This window comes from Podarcis melisellensis (genome assembly GCF_964234715.1).
Source record: "Podarcis melisellensis genome assembly, chromosome: 2".
Taxonomy (NCBI): domain Eukaryota; kingdom Metazoa; phylum Chordata; class Lepidosauria; order Squamata; family Lacertidae; genus Podarcis; species Podarcis melisellensis.
Window position 1 is genome coordinate 7,170,885 of NC_138529.1, and position 20,588 is coordinate 7,191,472.

The following is a 20,588-nucleotide window of genomic DNA, read 5'->3' on the forward strand; positions in this document are numbered from 1 at the left end:
TCACTTTAATATTTGTCATAGAAGTGTAGAACATTGCACATAGCATTAAAAATACACCAACCAACATGAGTTTGACCAAACTGTGGGAGGCAGTGGAAGACAGGAGTGCCTGGAGTGCTCTGGTCCAGGGGGTCTCAAAGAGCCGGACACGACTAAACGACTAAACAGCAGCAGCAAACTCAAGTGCTGAGTCATTACAGCTGTGGAGCCAACATGGGGCTGAAAAGCAAGGGGGTGGGATATCAACTTGCTTGGCAGAATCTCCCAAGGCTTGAAATAGGATTTATTTATTTTTGGTGAGGGAGATCCTAAAGAGTGAACCCCACCTCCACATCTATTGATGGGGGGGGGGAGCAACAGAAAACTGGGAACAGAATAGATATCCTTCGGAGACATAGGTAGCTTTGATAAATTTCCAGCGGTGAGAGAAACAGCATCAGTATCGTGGCCCAGCTCCTTGCCTGTCTAGCTGAACTAGCATTATGCATATAGCTCCAATAGCAAAATAAAATGAAATGTGCAAATTGTCTCAATGGCAACAGGTTCCTGAAGGAGAAACTATTTTGGGGTAGAAGACCAAGCAATTTTGAATTAATTTCTTGGCGACGAGTTGTGTCCTTCACATAGACGACTCGCCCACCCCTGGATGGATTTTAATCAATTTTTTTTAATCAGAAGAAGCCTTGAGAGATTGGAATTCCGAGAAGAAAAGCTGGGGGCATGAGCTTTACCCTTTCCACTCCCAAATGTTTTCCCTCTAGGGCAGGGCAGCCCAACTTTTCGTTCCAAGTGGGTCACAAGTGTACTTTGACATGGAAGCTGTGGGCCACACATTGCCTTGTTGCACAGGGGAGAGCAAGCCCAAAATGTGATGCCCTCCCAAAGCAATATGCCAGTTTGGGGAAGGAGGCAAGAAGCTCTGGCAGAGTCCTAGAGCCCTCTCCCACTGTCTTCCCAAAGCTGGGAAAGCACTAACCACGCTTTGGGAAGGAGGCAGGACCACCACTCCAGGACCCTGACAGAGCCCTCATGTCTTTGGGGCAAATATTGGACCCTGCTCTAGGGAATATTTCCTAAAACTTCACTTTCCACCAGTTAATTCTGCACAAATAGAAAAGAAGGGGAAAAAACAGGCAGTGTTTACACAGTAGTGCTAGGCACCAACCTTCCTAACAAAAACAAGTATTTTGAACATGCAGTTATTGTACTGTTTGTAACGTAATGGGTCTGTGCCTGTGAACTTTGGATGTACATTAATAAGCAGTGATAAGTGATGGCAGGATCCCAAATATGAGGTAGCGTTTGCTAAGGGAATTACACCAACCAAAACCTCTCACACAGTGGCAGAAGTCGTTCTCTGGGATCAATGAAACAGAACAGACTGTTCTTTGCAGTGTTACCCAATTTCCCCCAGCACGAGTGCCTGAATAAACTGTTTAAAGCAGGCAATTTCTAAACTACAAACACTAGATCTAAGAATAAGCGTCAACTCTTCAGAGCCAGGAAACAGAACAGCACATACTGTATCTCTAAAGGAGCATTAATATCAGTCTCTAGTTTTCTGATATCCCAGTGATTCAGGCAACTTGAATTAGTAGAATCTTTTCAGTAAGTAGGCAAAAGTAATGGGAGCATGCTGGCCCCAGGATCACAAACCACAACTAATTGTTTCAGTTTGAGTAATTGAATGTGTTGTTGACAACTAAGAAAAAGATGTGTGAAACCTTTGAAACCACAACTTTTATTAATTGATAGAAATAGTACAAATTTAATTCAGCTGCAATTTACTCTCCTCTGAAACAACCAAAAAGTTCCCCTTCCTGGGTGGCTACATCGTCAACTCCTGGGGGGAAAAACAGAAAAAAAGAGAATTAGAAACTCTGTTTTCCCATAGGTGATGGGATGTGGAAGTGCTGCTGGGTATTTTACCAGTGGGAAACTGGCCGACTGTTCATCTATCCTGCACAGCCAGATGACCTTGGGGGGCTATTGTTATGGCTGCCTGAGATTTAAGATGGAGAGGATGCAGAACACAGCAGGCGTATCTCTAGCAGCAAGATAAAGTAATCAGATGAGGACAGGCAAAAAAGTGCCTGGTTCCCAAGTAGTTGCTCAGGATATAACATTGAGAACTGATGCATTTATGTTCCCAAAGGACAGACAAATCTGCACTAGATGTTTCAAGTGGTTTACACTGAGAAGATTCTTCCTGCCTCCTGGAACCTTGGGAACTGCATTTCTGTGAAGAAGCCAACTTGCACCAGCCAGACACTTCTCAGAAATTTTGCAAAGCTAAACCACGGCAGTTAAATCTGTTTGTAGGGTATACCCGATACATTTGATCTTACGCACTAGAGCAGTTTTGTGTACAGTACCCACTGACCCACACATGCCTATGAGCAGTTGCTGATGTTACACTGTTCAACATACATATACCCTGCTCAAGATCACAATGAAAAAATATCACTGGAAAAACGGTTTCATAGTAAATGCCATCTGTAAATCCAGTTGCCCAAGGCACACTGTTGCAAACGAATCTTCGTAAATATTAAGCTATGTTTAGATATACTTGAAAACATAGGTGTTAAAATGCATTGTGTTGCATTTGACTTTTCCAGGCATCCTTTCAATGCTGAGAGGTAGTTAAATGTTGAAAAGCAGCTGCAGTGGGGCAAGAGATAGGAAACAATGCATTGCCAAGAAATGGATTAATCTGGTGGTGAAGTGATGACATAAAATGGCCATGAACTTTTTGCCACCTATTCTCCAGGCTCTGGGTCCATGGGCCCTATGATAAATGTCACTCAAGCAGGAACGTACCATAATAGCGTTTACAATATCGTTACTGTTGTTCTTCAGGGCACGAACGGCTTTTGCCCGGGAAACATTCGCTTGGGACATCACTAATTCAATGTCTTTCACCTCGACACCAGTCTCGTCAACCTGGATGGGGAAAGATAATGTCTCAGGACAGTTGTTCAAGCCCCTTTCTGCCGAGTAGGAGAGAAATGGCATGGATCCTTAAAAGTTAAGGATCCATTCAACCTAAGGTTTACAAAAGCCACAAGATAAAGCAGGCACACTGAACCCCAAATTATTGTTAAAGAGTCCCTGGTAAATAGAAAGGAAGAATAGACTGAAACAGACAGGCAAGTGAGTGTGCTCTCTACATACGCTTAGAACTCTAACCCCACAGCTTGATTTGGGCTCTGTGTCTGCCCACACCAAAGACCCAATAAAATGCAAGCCTGGAATGGTAATGAATTTCTTTTGACAACTGCCCCTGTCTGTTAGGCAGCTAAATGTATGCCAGTTAATTCCACAAGAGGAAGTTTTCTAAGTCCAGTGCAAGTACAATTATAGTCACTGGTATTCTGTGTAAGACATCCAAGATCATTAATAGAATATTTGTATCAAAAACGCATCTTCAGTGCCCATGTCACTCCTGCTACCTGCCAATATCTGTGAGAAGAGAGCAGCTGGCTCTATTATTTCTATAAGGTAAAGGTACCCCTGCCCGTACGGGCCAGTCTTGACAGACTCTAGGGTTGTGTGCTTATCTCACTCTAGAGGCTGGGAGCCAGCGCTGTTCGCAGACATTTCCGGGTCACATGGCCAACGTGACGAAGCTGCTCTGGCGAACCGGCACCAGAGCAGCACACAGAAACGCCGTTTACCTTCCCGCTATAAAGCGGTACCTATTTATCTACTTGCACTTAAGGGTGCTTTCAAACTGCTAGGTGGGCAGGAGCTGGGACCGAACGACAGGAGCTCACCCAGCCGCGGGGATTCGAACCGCCGACCATGCGATCGGCAAGTCCTAGGCGCTGAGGTTTTACCCACAGCGCCACCCGCGTCCCATTATTTCTATAAGTGACACCAATTGCAATAGTTTGGGGGCAGGAGAACCTAAGCAGATTGCTCATTGGGAATACGATCAAGTTCCGCTCCCCAAATTCAAACAGGAAGCTGGGATGATGGTAAACAAGAGACTGGGTGCATGACAACTCTCCATGACTGCAGAAGGTAAGAAAAAGTTGGGTGTGTGCACTGGTTTCACACTAGCCTGGTTTGAATATAATGCTGAATTATGGCTTTGCATAATGTGTGAACTCTGTCCACTATAAGCAAACCATAATCTGAAGCCAGTTTATTGTTGGGTTATGGCATTATGCGGGAACTTACAATTATGCCTTAACCATGGATGGTCTGGCCACTCCATCCCAAACAAAGGCACAAATCAAGAAGAGCTGGAAAACAAACAGACCTTTGGAGAAACAAATCATGGCTTGGAGTTTTGTGTGTTGAAGGCCACTGAGGCACTTGTAGGGATTTTAAAAGGAGAAAACTTCAATGAAATATGCAATCTGTTTGGTATGCACCTGCAGATACGAAGGAAGCTGAAAGCTCACAAGATGAAGGCAGGGTGTTGGTTGGTTAGTGCAGGCTGCCCAATAGGGGCACTAACAATAATGAGACCACTTGGAGCACTGAGCTGTACCCTTCACACCCACCCGAAGAACCATACTCTCCCCACACATCAGAAATCAAGAAACTCCTGATCAGCAGGAGAAGCTCTTCCTGTCTCATTCACCAAGGCAGACATTAAAAAGACCAACAGCTCTGAGTTGGCCATGAGTGCCAGTTTCAAGGCTGAAATTACTTATACAGAAAGTATGTGGCATACCTCTTCCTCTTCACTCTCCTCTTGTACAGTGGGAGTCTGTGTGTTTTCCTGAATGTTTGAAACGGCTTCTCCTTGCACTTTGAATTTCTCTGCAGCAGCCAGCTGTGCTTGCTGCGAGAGATCTTCAATCTGTTAGAGATGGGTGAGAAAAAGAGAGGTCAGTGAGGCTGTTGCAACTGAAGTAAGCAAGCAACACAGAACAGAATGGAGGCCTCTGCAAGCACTACTAACAAGAAGAACCAGCATTTCCAGATATAGACCCCCCGCTTCCCACTCCAATTTTAGAACTCTTCTCCCATTCCAGTGGCAGAGAAACTACATAGTGCAACTGTCCTGTTCTTCCAATTGCAAGGCCCCAAAGTCTAACTAGACATTCCTGAGCTTAGCTTACCTTTGCTTCACCGAATACTATATAGGTATCTGATGCAGGACTTTTGTAGACATCTGGCTTGGTGATGACAAACAGGATGTTCTTGGATTTCCGGATTGTAACCCTGGTTACACCTGTGACTTGACGAAGGCCAAGCTTAGACATTGCCTTAAAAGCAAAGGAGAAATAAATTTTTGGGTGGGTGGGTGGGGGAAGCAGCTAAATGTATGAGAGCTAAATGAGTCATGGCAAGAACACAGCTCTTTGGTTTATAGAAAGTCTTTCTAACGGTGCTAAAGCTACTCCAGTAGTGCAGCAGGCATTTTTTCCTCATTTGATTAACAAAACAAAAAACCTTTCCCCAAAAGCAAAACCAGAACTAGTGTCCATTCCTAGCTGTGTCACTAACTCTTACAGAATACTTACTCAAAATAAAACTTCTCAAAATACAAAAAAACAACAACACAACCAACCAAAAAGCCCAACCAATTACTTTGTGTGTTTGGGGGATGCACATTTGCTTTTGTAGTTTATGAACAGGGTTGGGAGAAAAGCCTAGAGGAATGGTCCCATGCTTAACTATGTAGTTTCCCTTGAGTTATTTCTCTCCTCCTTCGCTGCTTCTGTGAATGAAGGGTAACATTTCAGAGAAAGAACAAATAGGCACATAGATCAATCCCTTTTGCTGGTTGCAATAAAATAGGTTCTGGAAGAACATCCCAAGGAGTATGCTAAAATGATTATAGGTAAGTAATTGGGGATAAAATGTTTGAGTAGCTATTGCCTCCCCAGGCTGAATCAGCAAAACATCAGTCATTTACAATCAACTTCATTTTACCTTCCGGGCTTTCTTTTCACTCCGACTCTGTTTTGCTTTGCTAACTGGTTCTTCATCTATTTCAGCTGCTGCTGCAAGCTGCAAATAAAAAGACCCAAAATGGAGTTAAAGGGATGCCCAGCAGAAAGTCCCCCTCCCCAAATACATTTTCTGACTGAAGATTTATTGTGCCCTCTTTCTACAATGGAAGCGAGAGAACAGATTTATATGCACATGCCCATCTACCCTACAAGTCCTCCAAATCAAGCAGGGAGGGCCAGGTATTTGAAAGCATGCCAAAGAAATCACTCCACTCCCATGTACTAGCATAAATTCATATACTGAAGTACATTATCTATGTGCCAAGTTAGGACCACAAGAGCACACAGAAAGGTGTCCCTTGTGCTTGTCCCCTGATGTTAGAATTCTCTTCTGTAGACTTTGCGAGCTTTTTCACCACAGCAACTTTCCTCTTGCCTTTCACTATTTCAATTATAATCCAGATTGAATATATATTACGGAGAATTGTAAAAAGTGTACATTTAACAATACTTGCTGTTTGTTATTCTTGTGTAATTTGCTTCTTTGCTTGCTTTTTCAAACTTGGGATTTTAAACACAGAATTTCAGACTGTGTACTCACTACCTACTGGTAAGAAGGCAAACCATTCTAGGACAAGGATGCTTGTTAAAGTATGTGTGGCTGAACAAAGCACACACAGTACTGTAAATTGTGTGTTAAGCATCCTGGTGTGTGGTTTTTTGCACATTGGCAGCTCTTCAACGTCACAGGTTTTGTGGCCCTGCCCTGGATGCCAATTAAATGCAGCCCAGTTATTTGCTTCTCACCTCTGTCCGATGTGTTGTGGCATGCGTAGGGTCATGTTCTTCAAGTTCTGGCACTGACTCATCGCTGTCAGATTCTGTTCCAGACCCTGCAAATACAAATGTGTGCAATCCTTTTTTTTCCAATTTGGCTTCAGCTGGGTGTGGTAGAGAAGCCCAGGGGAAACATGAAAGGCTTTGCCAACTTGTTCATGCAGATTTTATCTCCCTTTTATTGTGATAATGCACATCAAGAAACTCATACCAATCCAGAAAAGTCACAATTATCTAGTGGCAGAGGCATTTATTCCCAATACAGGTAGCAAAGCAAACGACACAGAAAGAATGCAACCTACAGACAAATGACTTTGGAATGGAAGTGCTTTATGTTATCATTTAAAAAAAAAATATTTAACAGGCCATTGTATTTTAATATTTTGTTGGAAGCCGCCCAGAGTGGCTGGGGAAACCCAGCCAGATGGGCAAGGTATAAATAACAAATTATTATTATTAGATAAAATATTTGTAGCAATAGAGGTGCTTTGAGCTTTGCTCAGCCTAGGATTCAAGACAATATAAAACACTAGCTCTTTCAAAGATTAATTCAGGTCACTGCCTTCAGATATTACTACTAGAAATAGGTCTGTGTGTATGGGAAAAGGTGAGGCAAAAAGACTTTTTAAAATTTTAAAAGTTCCAGCTAAAAACAAATATCTGGGAAAGTGTGGGTATTCTAGCCATGCTAATATTAGTTGTAGTGTATGAAGAGAAAAGTTCCTGGGGGAAGGATCCTGCTTGCATTTTTAGGATTGAGATACCGCTTCTACATGTAGGAGAATCGACAGCTGAGCTCTGGCTTAGTTCCATGGTTTGAGATTAGGAATGTGTTGCAGACTTGCATACTCTCTGCAGTTATGTCTTTCCCTTCCATGATTTGTGATTATGTCTTAATTGGGCTATCTCTAAGTAGGGTTAGTCAGGATAGTTATGAGATGATCAGGGTCTTTATAGTGCTGGGTGTCATGGCAAACTGTAGTTATTGCAAAACATGGAAAGGAAGTAGAATGTCCAATGGGGGGAGGGGAGGGAGGTGGAAGTTGAGGAGCCCATAGCACATTCCCAATTACTCAATTTAACTTTGCTAATTCCTCGGCTTTTTAAAATAACAAAACAACACAGATTTTAAAAGCTCAGTTCTGAAATAGTGGCCTGGATATGCTTCACCTCAAGAACCTAGAATGAAGTTCACCACTGTCTTTTCGAATGATACGCACCCTTGTCTTTTTAGGACTAAGTGACTGTGATGTAAATGGGAGGGAAAAAATGACTGACCAACAATTGTGAAAGGAACAAAATATATCTATAGAACACATTTCCTAGAACAAGTATAACTATTTTCTCACTTGCCAATGAATTCAGCTAATTCTAGTTTATGTAATACTCTAGCATCTTTCCCAATACAGTGGAACCTCAGTTTTTGAACGTTTCGGAAGCCAAACACCGAAAACCCGGAAGTGAATGCTTCCATTTTCGAATGCACCTCAGAAGTTGAATGGCTTCTGCAGCGTGTTTTTCCATTTTTACCATTCACTTTGCTGACAGCCCTTTGATTTTTGAATGTTTCAGAAGTTGAATGGACTTCTGGAACAGATGACGTTTGAAAACAGAGGTCCCACTGTATTTGCATATGCACCAGACCACACTGGTAGCGAGGCAAAGCCTCACTTATTCTTGAATTTCTTGTTTGATTTTAACACATAGCATGCATCTTGTTTAATATGTCTTCAATAGAGAACTACTGCCAACATAAAAAAATACATTTCTGTGTAACCCCACCCCACAGTGCAAGTACAAATACAGACAAAGCACAACTGAAGTGGATAGTGGACACTGCAATTTCTTCCAGAGTCTGGATAAAACATTACACAAGAGTTGGCAACACATGCTAAATCTATGAACATCTCACTTAAAGCACTTTTAATTAACAAGATGTACTAGATGTCCAATCACAAGCCAAGTACTAGGATTGGAGACAGAGGACTGCTACAGTGCTACAGAAAACAAAGCTGTGATTAGGGTTTCTAGGTTAGTGCTATTCCAGAAATACCAGCCAAGGCAACATTGAAGTCACACCCACAGTAAGACATTCACAACATGCTGAGCATGTGAAGTGACTCTCTCATTTGTGCCGTACATTCCTGTGCACAAGTCTCGATTCCAACACAAAAGGAGTTTTCAATTGGCTCTGACCACAACTGGTTACAGCTCAGCTTGGACTTACTTTGGCTTCACTTCTAAATACTACTTTTCTAGACTAACAAACAAAGCAAGGAGCCCAAGGGAGGAAACTTGGGACCCCTTGCCCATACAGACAGGTTAGTATTCAGTGAGCAGTCTGTGATATCCATGCACACAGCAAACCAAGGAGGCAAATACCCTTATCATTCTTCAGGACAGGCTGTTTGGCAGGAGGAGGAAGAGGAGCAGGAGGAGCAGTTGCTGGGGCCTCAGCAAGGGCCACAGCTTGTTTGGGAGAGAAATCCACCAGGATTGGCTGCAGAGGTTGCTCCCCAGCAGGCACCTCTGGAGGGATCAGAGGCGGCAACTCGTCGTCTTCAATGACAGCAGAGACAGGGGTGGGGGGTTTGGGTGGCACTTCAGGTGCTAGACCAGATGCAGGTGAAACTGGTGATGGCTTAGGAAGCACAGCAGAGGGAGTTAGCTTTTTTACAAGGGAAGTAGGAGGTGGCACAGGGGAAGCAGGCTGAGTGAGACTGCTTGTAGCTGTGGCAGAAACAGAAAGATCAGCAGGTGCAAGAGGCAAAGGTGTTGTTTTTGGTGGAGGTGCCTTATCCCCAGCAGAGGCAGGGGTCACCAGAGAAAGAGGGGCAGGAGTGCTTGGGGTGGCAGAGGATGTAGAAGCAGCCAGTGAGGAAGTGGTGGCCACAGTGCCAGGAGCAGAGACAACAGGTGACACGGGGGAGGCTCCTGAGCCAGAAGCAGAAACAACAGGAGACTTAGGGGAAGCAGTGGGGGTCACAGTTACAGGGGAGTCTACAGAAGGGCCTTTGGGGCCAGCTGCAGAAGTTACAGGGAGAACTGGAGGGGCCACTGAGGGAGCTGTTGAGGGTACAGGGCTAGAGGCAGGCACACCCGGGGATACAGGGGGAACTAAGGGCTCAGGTGCAGCTGCCAAAGGAGAAGCAGGCTTTGCAACAGGCACTGCGGGTGCCAAAGGGGTAGGAGCAGGCACTGTTGGGGCCACAAGAAGAGTTACAGGGGCAGGTGTAGGACCTGGGGCCACAGGGCCAGGTGTAGGTGGCAAAGGAGATGCAGGTTTTTCAGGAGGCACTGGCTTAGAAACAAGCCCTGCTGGGGCCACAGGAGGTGCCAGAGGAGGAGCCACAGGCTGGGATGAAGAAGGAGAAGGTTTCATTGCTGAGCCTTTGGGGGCCAGTGGCTTAGGAAGGGTCCCTGCTGGGGAAACAGGACCAGAAGTAGGTGACAAAGGTGAAGTAGGTTTCACAGGTGGAACTGCAGGTGGAACTGGCTTAGAAGCAACCCCTTCTGGTACTGCAGGATGTGCCAAAGACCCAGATGGGGGCACCAAAGGAGGAACCACAGGTCCAGAAGCAGGTTTCAGAGGTGGCCCTGTGGAGGGAAGTGGTCTAGGAGGGACCACTGCTGGGGCCACAGGTCCAGAAGTAGGGATCAAAGGACTAGATGCAGGCCCTGCTGGGGTGACAGGACTAGATACAGGCACTTCTGTTGGGGCCATAGGAACCGGCCCTGCTGAGGCCAAGGGACAGGAAGCAAGAACCCCAGGAACAGAGACAGGTGCCAGAAGAGGAGCCATGGGATGAAAAGCCACTGGGCAAGAAGCAGTAGATGCCATAGGTGGAACTGTAGGTGCCACTTGTTTGGATGCAGGTACTTTTGCAACCACAGGAGGGGTTATGGAGCCAGAAACAGGTGCCAAAGGAGGAGGCACAGCTTCGGCAAGAGGTGCCCCAGGTCTAGGGGGAGGTCCTCCTGGGGCCACAGAGCTAGAAGCAGAAACCGAAGGGGAATCGGGTTTCACAGGTGGCACTGAAGATGCCAATGATCTAGGAAGGGACCCTGCTGGGGCCACAGGTCCAGGAGGGGGCGCCGAAGGACTGGAAGCAGGCCCTGCTGTGGTTAAAGGACCAGGTGCAGGTGCTGATGGAGGTGGTGGTTTCACAGCCAGCACTGCAAGTGCTTGTGGCTTAGAAGCAACGTCTGATGCAACTATAGGAGGAGTTACACATCCAGAAGGAGGTGGCAAAGGAGGAGCCATGGGACTAGAGGCAGATGCCCCTGAAGTCACAGGGCCAGGAGGAGGAGCCACAGGATCAGAAGTTGGTGGCAAAGGAGAAGCTGTGGGTGCCGGTGGTTGAGGAACGACTCCTACTGGAGCATCAGAAGATATAGGTCCTGAAGCAGTAGCCAAAGGAGGAGTCACAGGACTAGAAGCAGGCCCCACTGGGGTTAGAGCGGCAGAAGGAGGGGCCAGAACAGGGGCCACAGGCTGAGAAACAGGCAGAGCTGAGGTTAGAGGGCCAGATGTAGGTGCAGGAGATTCACGTTTCACTGTTGGTACTGCAGGTGCCAACAGAATAGGAGCAGGTACTCCTTGGGACACAGGAGGGGAAACAGAACCAGAAACAGGTGCCAAAACAGGAGTCACAGACTTAGAAACAGGTGATACGGGACAAGAAGCAGACCCCACTAGGGCCACAGGGCCAGAAACAGGTGGTGAAGCAGAAGCAGGTTTCACAGATGGCCCTGCAGGTAGCAGGGGTGCATGAGCAGGCCCTGCTGGAGCCACAAACGCAGGGCTAGAAACAGGTGCCAAAACAGGAGCAGCAGGCCCAGAAGCAGGTTTCACAGGTGGCCCTGCAGGTATCAGTTGTCTAGGAGCAGGCACTGCTGGGGACAAAGGAGGGGCACCAGGGCACACCACAGAAGCCACGGGGCAGGAAGCAGGAGCTGCAGGGCCAGCTATAGGTGCGAAAGGAGGAGTCACAGGGTGGCAAGCAGATCCCACAGGTGGCCCTGGGGGTGCCACAGGACTAGATGCTGGTACTGGAGAGGCTGCAGGGCCTTGAGTAGTCACTGCAAAGGGTAGAGGAGAAAGAGGTGCTGTAACAGAATTATTGGGTCTAGGAGAAGCAGGCGATATCATAGTGCTATGAGGCTTTGGGACTGTGGGACTGACAGGAGAGCTGAGAGGAACTGTGCTTGATCCAACAGGGAGAACAGTGGGTCCAAGGACTAGAGGAGGAGAAACAGGAGCAACTGGGAGAATGAAGGGAGCTGGAATAGGAAATGATGGTACCTGAGGAACTTGGCCTGCAGATGTTGCCAGTGGTGGGCTCACAGGGGCAGCTGGATGAGCTGAACTAAGAGACCCAGAGGAAATTATTGAGACTGGGGCAGAAGCTACAGGCCCTACTGCAATGCTGGGAGACAAGGGGCTAACTTTTTGTGCAGCATCAGCCAGATCCGGAGGTTTCAAGGGAGAGGAAGGAATCTGGGTCACCACAGCTGGGACACTAGGAGGCAAGGCTGAGCCAGGAGAGACTGACATTGGGAAGGAGGAGGGAGGAGGAGCCACAAAGGAGAAAAGCTGCCCAGGTGAGGCAGCAAGGTCAGTAGGTGCTAGTGGAGTACTGGAAGGACAGAATCCAGCAAGGGGAGAGTTAGCATCATGGGATGAAGAGGGAGGGTGGGCAGCGCTAGATACAGAGGAGCCGGAAACAGCAGCTAAAGGAGAGAAAAAGTGAATCAATGATGAAAACATGGAGAAGAAAAAATGAATTATCTACAGCCACCCACATGGAAATGCATCTCAGTTACCTGTGAGGTAGAAATTGCTGTAGCCGCTGTCAGAAAAAAGTATCACAGTGCTTGTATGCCCCACCCCATCAACCAAGGCTCTTTGTATAGTGCCAATATTCCGCTGGAGGACATGTGCAGGATCAAGTCTTTTGAAAACATGTGACAGTGCACAGGCAAGCCTGACATACCTGTCACCACTCTCACTGGATGTCTCACTACATATCCAACTCTATTATCCAGATATCTGGTTGGGCACCCTCAACACATGCTATCAATAGAAATTCAATTATAGAGGAGAAAACAGCTAGTTCAAGAAACAAGTTGCAAAGTCTTACAAGTGCTGACATTTAACCTTCCATGTTGTGTCCGGGTACACAGATTTGAAAAGGACAATATACCAGTCTGCCGCCGCTTGAAAACTGCTTTGTAGTACATGTTCCATTTAAATGGCAATGACTCCTATATGACCCAAGTTAATCTGGTTGCAGAAATGAAGCTTGGGAACATGGTTTTTCACCTTCCCTGAGCTTAGGCCAATGTATAAGCAGGGGCGATCAAAGCAAGATCTTCACACAAGTCGCATGTAATTTCAAGGTGTAGCCACTGGCATCCCAGGAACCACAAAATGCCAGTATTCTTTGAAACAGATACTGAGACAGCAATGCAAGGTACCACAGAACTTTTCACACCAATTCTGTGTGCCTGTCAACAGCAAGCACCCACAGGAAAAAAAATCAAACCCTCCCTCTGGTAATCTAGATGGCAGATCAGTCCATAATACATTTCCTTACATTACTAACTTTGCTAACTCCAGAGAGAAGTTTGTATTCTACACAGTAACTTGTATATGATCTATGTCAGCTGAAGAGCGAAGAATAGAACTCAGGAGTGTGACTTTAACTACTTTAACCAAGTCTTTTTTTGCTAAATACTATGGTTAATGTAACTGCATCAACACAACACAGCAAAATGTTGTTAAGGAGACATACATAGGGACTAACAGCAAATACCTGGTGCTGGAATAGGAAGCTGAGAAAAACAGGCTGCAGGTGCTTCAGAAGCACCAGCAAAAGGGTTTGGAGTGGCAGGAGCTAAATGAGCAAGAGCAATAGGTTATTAACAGCAAACCAATAAGCTTGGGGCTAGAACCATCTAGAAGGTTCTATTCTCTTGGCTTATTCACAAAATGACAAATTAAGTCTACTGGGAACTGTCTATCCCTGAACTAAGATGCCTTCAACTTCAGGCTTGGCATAATTCAAACCTAAATGGGACATGCAAGCTACAACTTACACAGCTAGCATCCACCCAAACTTTTAAAGCATGAGTCACTCAGTGATGTTTCATCAAAGCATTAAATGGTGGATTAACTAATCTTAAATTATATGTGTGGCCTGAGCGTAGGTAGCTGCATTAGGAATGTCTGCAAGTCTACTCTGATGAGAACAAACTGCTTTAAATGAAGCCAGAAGCACACCGCTCAGTGAGATCATGCAGGGAAGAGGAGCCCAGCACGTGTTATATTAATGTTGACTGCATGGGACAGACGTCCGCTATCACATGTAACTTAAGCAGAACGATCTTAGAATTCCAGAAACAGGAATTTAAGAGCTACTTCCATAACACTGGAATTGACCTTCATAAGGGCAGTAAAAAACAAAATGGCTATAATACAACATGATAAAAGATTCTGAGGGGATCAAGGGTCCCTTTTTTGTACTCATCAGCTAGACTAGGAGATGAGTAAAAAATGCTGAGAGAATTCCCTCAAATCATGGGCTGCATCACTTCATAGGAGGACTGGGACAACCAGAATTCAAGGCACAGATTTAGCAGAAAGGTGATGAAAATGCTAGATTGAGCAAGTGCTCAGACTACACTAACACCAATTCACTACTTCAAAATTTTCCTTATTTCCAAGCTTTCCAGTAAGAATGCTAGAAGCCTCAGTTCAATGAGCGAGCTGGCTTCAATAATCATAACTGTCTCTCATGAATGAGTTACTAAATAGTCCTTAACAGTAGATTCTAGGTCATGTTTCTACTAAGCAGATGAAGAAAAGAAGGCAAAGGAATTTGTGTTGGTCACTGAACTTTAAATGGTCGCTTGTCTACAGCTACCCACTGCTGTGCATCAGTTCTTGGGAAAATAGGTATACAATAGGAGAGCAAAATAATGGAATGAAGATTCTCTCTCTCTCACCCCCCCCCCAAAAGTTAAACAAGGAAGGGGCAAGAACTACATGTAACCAGAAAGTTATAAGATTCATGCTAAGAAAGCTGAACCATTTCTTAAAATTAAACTATGACATTTTAGATAAAACATGATGTAGCCTAAAAGAGAATCATCAAAGAGCAGGCATTCAAACTAATACAGTGGTGCCTCGCAAGACGAAAATAATTCGTTCCGCGAGTCTTTTCGTCTTGCGATGATTTTCGTCTTGCGAAGCACGGTCCGTCGCAACTGCGCCTCTTCAAGCGGCTTTAGGAAAAAAGCGAACAAACTCGCAAGACGTTTTCGTCTTGCAAAGCAAGCCCATAGGGAAATTCGTCTAGCGATGCGACGCAAAAACCGAAAAACCCTTTCGTCTTGCGGGTTTTTCGTTTTGCGAGGCATTCGTCTTGCGGGGCACCACTGTAGTCATTCTAAAGGATGGCGTTTAACCCGGGGGGAGGCAACCTAAGGCCTGGGGGCCGGATGCGGCCCAATCGCCTTCTCAATCCGGCCCACGGACAGTCCGGGAATCAGCATGTTTTTACATGAGTAGAATGTGTGCTTTTATTTAAAATGCATCTTTGGGTTATTTGTAGGGCATAGGAATTCGTTCATCCCCCCCCCCAATATATCCAGCCCACCACATGGTCTGAGGGACGGTGGGCCGGCCCACGGCTGAAAAAGGTTGCTGACCCTTGGTTTAACCTTTATGGTGGCTCACCATCTCCCATCCCGCAAAAAAGCAGTAATAAATCATCGTCATCATCTGAAATGTGACATTTCCCCTAGGTCTACTGTAAATTATATACCACAAGTAGTACACCCAGGGACATCACAAGCAAACCATAGAAACGCCTTCTTAGGAAGACCTGCATACCATACTTAACAGCTGTTAACTCTTGCAGTAGTGTATTTAATCGGCAGAAATGTATGTTTCAAGTATCTACATTTACTTATTTATTTCACCAGCAGGACACAAGATCTCAGCTTAAACAAAGCTGGCAGTTCTGGAGCCCTGGTTCATTATAGGGTTTTTTAAAATAAAAAAATTTCATTTTAAAAATTAAAATGAAGTGATTTCAATCCCATCTTGCTGTTTTAACTTGAAACCTACCTGATGGCTCCAGAGCAGTCCCAGCCTGAGAACCCTTGCCTGCCACCTCAGGATTCTTGGTGGCAACTGGTTTGGACTCCTCAGTTGTCTGCATCACTTCCATGGGGACCCCAGGAACTGGGGGTAGAGTTACTGAAATAGTGTCAACTGTTCAGATACTGCTCAGGAAACCCAACAGTCTGCACATGCCTCATGAGGTGATTAGCAATCAGTAGCATCCAAAATTGGGGAAAGATGTCAGTTATCCTCAGCAGCCCAGAGACAAATGGCACCAGGACTAATAAAAACCTTAATGTATGAAGCATTATAGGGATAATCTACTCCGGAGAGGAAACTGGCAATTTAAGTTATGTTTCCTAGCCATCATGAGGATGTGGTGTCATCACTCTGACAGTCGTAACTCAGCTGACACCAGATTCTGAATATTAGTACTGATGTTTCAAAAGCCGATCTGGGCCAAGTTTACTGCGTCACAGTGGTCATGCAGGCAACCACTTCATAATGGCACAAAATGGATGGAAGTCAGTACAGGTTTTTGTTTCTTTAATGTAGCTACCACTAGCAGAGGAAGCAGTTAAAAACCTTCCCTGTTTGTATCACATTAGTAGCCAGTGCCTTTGAGGGCAGAAGGGCATATTCATGCACCAGACTGTGGTGAACAAGAATGGATGATGTACTGGATTTAGAACTAGTTGTATCAGTTCTTCTGTCTCCTCCTATCTTGCTTCTACATTCAGTGTGGGTGGCTCTGGAAAAGCTGCTGTGCATCTTCTTTGCCACTTCTTACACCCAAGAACAAGCAGCAAAGCTTGACTGGAGCAAAACAAAATCTATTTGCTGTGCCCCAATAATCTCCTCACAGAATTCTGCCTAGTGTGCCACACACTTTGCCAATATCAACACTGGCACTCTCTTCTCTGCAACACAGGTGCCTTGGCATAACTCTCTAATGGGCCAGAATAAAAGCTTAAAACCAGTGCAGACTTTGCTAAGATTTGGCAGGCTATTCAACACCACGACATCCACAATACGGACAGGCAGACATTTTCTGTTTGCTTCAGAGAAAAACTGCTCCATTCTATACAGCTCCATTTATTTATCCAACCGAACTTGTGTGTTTCCTCCCTGTCTAAGAGAAACTCTCACACCCCTTGGACAGAAGTCATTGCATTTACCAGTCATGCAGTGTACAGAATCCCCATGCGTAGGTGTGTGTATAGGAGAGACCCAGTCACAAAGTCATGCAGTGTTCCCTAAGCAGCAAGGCAGAACTGTAGCATACAAGGAGACCTGGTTCTCTGCTAACCAGCATCCATGATACCTTCAAGACAGATAATTGGAGACACAATACACAGGGAAGGTTTAGAGTTAGCATGTCCCAAATAAGAAGGATGCACGTGCGCACAAACACACACTTCAGAATACAATTTTTAAATGCACTATCAGCTGAAAATTCTACTCCACTAGAATGACGCACTTTCACAGCCAACACATCCATCAGCTGTGTTATTGCCAAGTTCAGGATGCTTGGTAAATGCCAAATTATGTTGTAATCTTTTGGCTTGCAGTCACAAAACGATGATTCCCTGCTCTGTGCTTAAGATAGGCAGTGTTAGTGAGTGGATTAGAAAGTCATCCACTTGACATCTAGTAGGTTTCAAACAAACAGATTAAAATTCCTTCTAGTCTGAGGTCCCCATTTCAGTCACACCAGAGTCACCACCTCTCCAACCTTAAACAGTGGTCACCACCAATTTGCAAAAAGAAACATGTGTCACAAAGTAATGATGGATGATCGTAAGCTTAACATCCCAATTCCCAACTGTCTCACACAGGTTTAGAAATATGAAGAGGTTGTATCCTTTGGTTCTTACTAAGCCACCTGCCTCCTTCTTCCTGAAGAATTCTTACACATCAAGCCATTTGTTAACGTGGAAGCATGATTGGGAAACAAACCATGTACGGATCCTTTAAAACACACACAGTTTACTCCAGCACAAAAGGCCAAAAAGAAGAAAACCTTCCCAAGTCATTAAGCAAGTATCTAAAATTTGACCTAGGTTAAGATCCTCATTTCTCTAATGTTTCATCTAGTAATCACCCAATGTTAGCATACACACAAAAATCAGAAGCTGTTGTTAGTAGTTTTAGCATTTTGTAGTCTAAAAACCTTCAAAATGTGGTGGGATAGCAGTGTTTATCCAGCTTGTGATTCACGTCAAGCATGCTACTGCCCTGTTCCAGAGAGAGACCATGCAACTCATCCAACGTGGAGGAGACTAAACGTGGTAAGAGCACAAGAGGACAATTTCAAAGTATTTATCTCAGTTTCTTCAAAGTCATGATAACGTTTATATGGCAAGTTCCAAGTATTTTCCACACATTGTCTCATTAATCCTTACAGCAACATTGTAAGGGCAGCCAGGATTATTATCCCCATACTGCAGACAGGGGGCTGAAGTTTAGAGATATAGTATCTCAGATACTGGCTTTTCGAAGGCTACACAGAAAGCTCATGGCAGGTGTAAGACTCGAACCAAGCTTTTTAAAGTGCAACTTACACATGACCTCTTTTATCATGCATTTCTATGCATGTCTACTCAAATGAAGCCCTACTGAGTTCAATAGGACTTATTCCCTGGTAAATGTGCAAGACTGCAGTCCTAGACTCTTAGCCACTCTGCCACAATAGCCCTCAATTATTTGCAAGTTCTACCCTTCACAAATGGTTTTACCTGCCTTGTTAAACTGGCTGACTGGACGAGTTTCAGGATCCTTTCTGAAAGTGTATTAGTCATCCAAGGCACTAACCTGTCTCAGCATGAGGCTGTGGCAGCTCATGTTCTGTTGCTGGAACAGTTTCTGTGGCTTCACCAGGCATTTCTGGGAGAAGGGAAGTAAAATTCAGTCAATTTTTCTACAGAATTAGTGTAAATCATTACAGGGTATCTAACCAAAATCTTGCTTCTCTACAATCAGAATATCATGGTAAGCTACATATGAACAAATTGAATCACTTCCTAGAGAATGAACACTGCTGCCAAGCACAATTTGTTCTAGGTAGTCACACAGACAAAAAAATACATGCATTTAAAAACTTTTGTCTGTCAAATTACTTAACTTTCACCAGCCCCGATTTCTGTACTAAATGCATAGAAAACCATATCCACTGAAGGACTATTGATACAACTGCAAGAGATCTGCCCAACTTCTGTATCCATAGTCAACTTTCATCCCTGGATGTTTACCAATGGGTTAAAAGCTTTTATTCCCTTCTACCCTCACCTAACCAAGTTGTATGGCAAGCAAGATTGGCAGTATTACTATCAGCCATGATACCTAAATTAACCATCCATGTTCAATGGCAGCATCGCAGACTATGGTGAGAAACAGAAAAGGCCTGTAGGATCCCCCCCCCCAAAAAAAACATCTGGTTGGCTACTGTTGGAAAAAGAGCACAGGCTTAGGTAGGCCTTTGGTCTGATCCATCAAGGCACCTACAGTGGTACCTCCGGATGCGAACGGGATCCATTCCGGAGCCCGTTCGCATCCTGAAGCGAATGTAACGTGACTGCGCGTGTTGCCGCTTCTGCGCATGACATCATTTTGAGCGTCTGCGCATGCGGTGAAACCCGGAAGTAATGTGCTCTGTTACTTCCGGGTCACCGCAGATCGCAACCCGAAAATATTCATCCCGAAGCTACTCAACCCAAGGTATGACTGTATTTGCTTTGCTACAACTCCACCCTACAACCGTCATGTACCCAAACTATGGATACAGCGAGATCTTCCATTCACTCTCATGCGGGAGCTTCCTTACCCGTGCACTTCCTCCTTGACAGGCATAATACTCATCCCAACAGAAATAGTTTAAGTGAACGGTGGGACAAACCTCAGCTCCCTTCATTTCACCAGGCGCTTAAGCCTGTGCCCCAACACGCACAGCCACCAACCCACTCAATGGCAACCTTCCTGGAACAGCAACTACCCTTCTTGGAGGAGCGCTATGAGAGCACCCCCTCTGAGCGGAAGGCCGGAGCCCCGCTTCCCCTGCTGCCAAGAGTGACACCCCTTTTCAAGTGGGGAGGGGGGTGGCAAGGGGGCAGGTGCGGCCCAGGGTCCTCCAGGCGTCGACCTCCAAGCTCCACGGGTGAGGGTCGAGTCCCAGCCGGGCGGGTGGAGAGCCGGGTCTCCCTCCCAAATGTCTCTCCGTCCCCCTCGGCTCTCCCTCCCAGTGGCCCTTCCCTTCAGGGCCCCCGTCTGCCTACGAGCGGAAGGCCTTTCCCGAAGGCCCGCCGAGGCCCTACAACTCGGGCGAAGCGGCCTATTCGCGGAACCGTCGCCCGGCCCCGGAGCCCTGGGCTCGACCCGCCCGCCAACGCCGCATCTTTCCCCGCTTCGAGCCCCTGAGCGGCCCGAGGCCTCCCCGGTTTCGGGAGCTTCCCGCCTGTCCTGTCAGGGGGCTCGCCGAGGAGGATGGCGGCGGATGCAGACGGGGGGAACTTACTGTACAGGACGAGCCGGGCGCAAGATGGAGGCAGAAAGAGAGCGAGAGGCGGAGGGAGGGCGACTTCCGGTCCCAGCAGGAATGGCTTCCGGGTCCCCGCGGGGCTGCCCCGTGCGCTGTTCTATGGTTCCATGCGCTCCTCTCGCCGCTTTCTTTGCTTCCTTCCAGCCCTGCTCTGCCTTTAGCAAAAAGC

The 20,588-nt window shown here is 45.9% G+C and overlaps 1 protein-coding gene across 10 annotated transcripts; it reads right to left on the reverse strand.

The window, feature by feature from the left end:
- Window positions 1–1,721: 1,721 nt before the first annotated feature.
- NACA (nascent polypeptide associated complex subunit alpha) lies at window positions 1,722–20,548 on the reverse strand. 10 transcript variants are annotated; one of them, XM_081898502.1, is made up of 11 exons: window positions 20,396–20,548; window positions 18,700–18,771; window positions 15,889–16,005; window positions 13,571–13,651; window positions 9,135–12,485; window positions 6,723–6,808; window positions 5,896–5,973; window positions 5,079–5,225; window positions 4,688–4,816; window positions 2,821–2,943; window positions 1,722–1,843 (listed from the first exon to the last, which is right to left on the reverse strand). In XM_081898502.1, the coding sequence occupies exons 2-11, from the start codon at window positions 18,767–18,769 to the stop codon at window positions 1,829–1,831; spliced, it is 4,197 nt and encodes a 1,398-aa protein (XP_081754628.1). In that variant the 5' UTR covers window positions 18,770–18,771; window positions 20,396–20,548; the 3' UTR covers window positions 1,722–1,828. The 10 variants fall into 10 exon arrangements, with proteins under 10 accessions (XP_081754628.1, XP_081754626.1, XP_081754631.1 ...); XM_081898500.1 differs by having other exon boundaries at window positions 15,889–16,020; XM_081898505.1 differs by having other exon boundaries at window positions 9,135–11,834; window positions 15,889–16,020; window positions 20,396–20,547.
- Window positions 20,549–20,588: the final 40 nt, after the last annotated feature.

What these genes read in the sequence shown, in the direction of transcription:
- NACA (XM_081898500.1), bottom strand. Translation starts at nt 18,769, where the DNA reads ATGCCTGGTGAAGCCACAGAAACTGTTCCAGCAACAGAACATGAGCTG. An exon ending in GACTGCTCTGGAGCCATCAG is followed by an intron (nt 13,652 to 15,888) that starts GTAGGTTTCAAG and finishes TTGCTCATTTAG; the next exon opens with CTCCTGCCACTCCAAACCCT. An exon ending in GCTTCCTATTCCAGCACCAG is followed by an intron (nt 12,486 to 13,570) that starts GTATTTGCTGTT and finishes TCTCTCCTTTAG; the next exon opens with CTGCTGTTTCCGGCTCCTCT.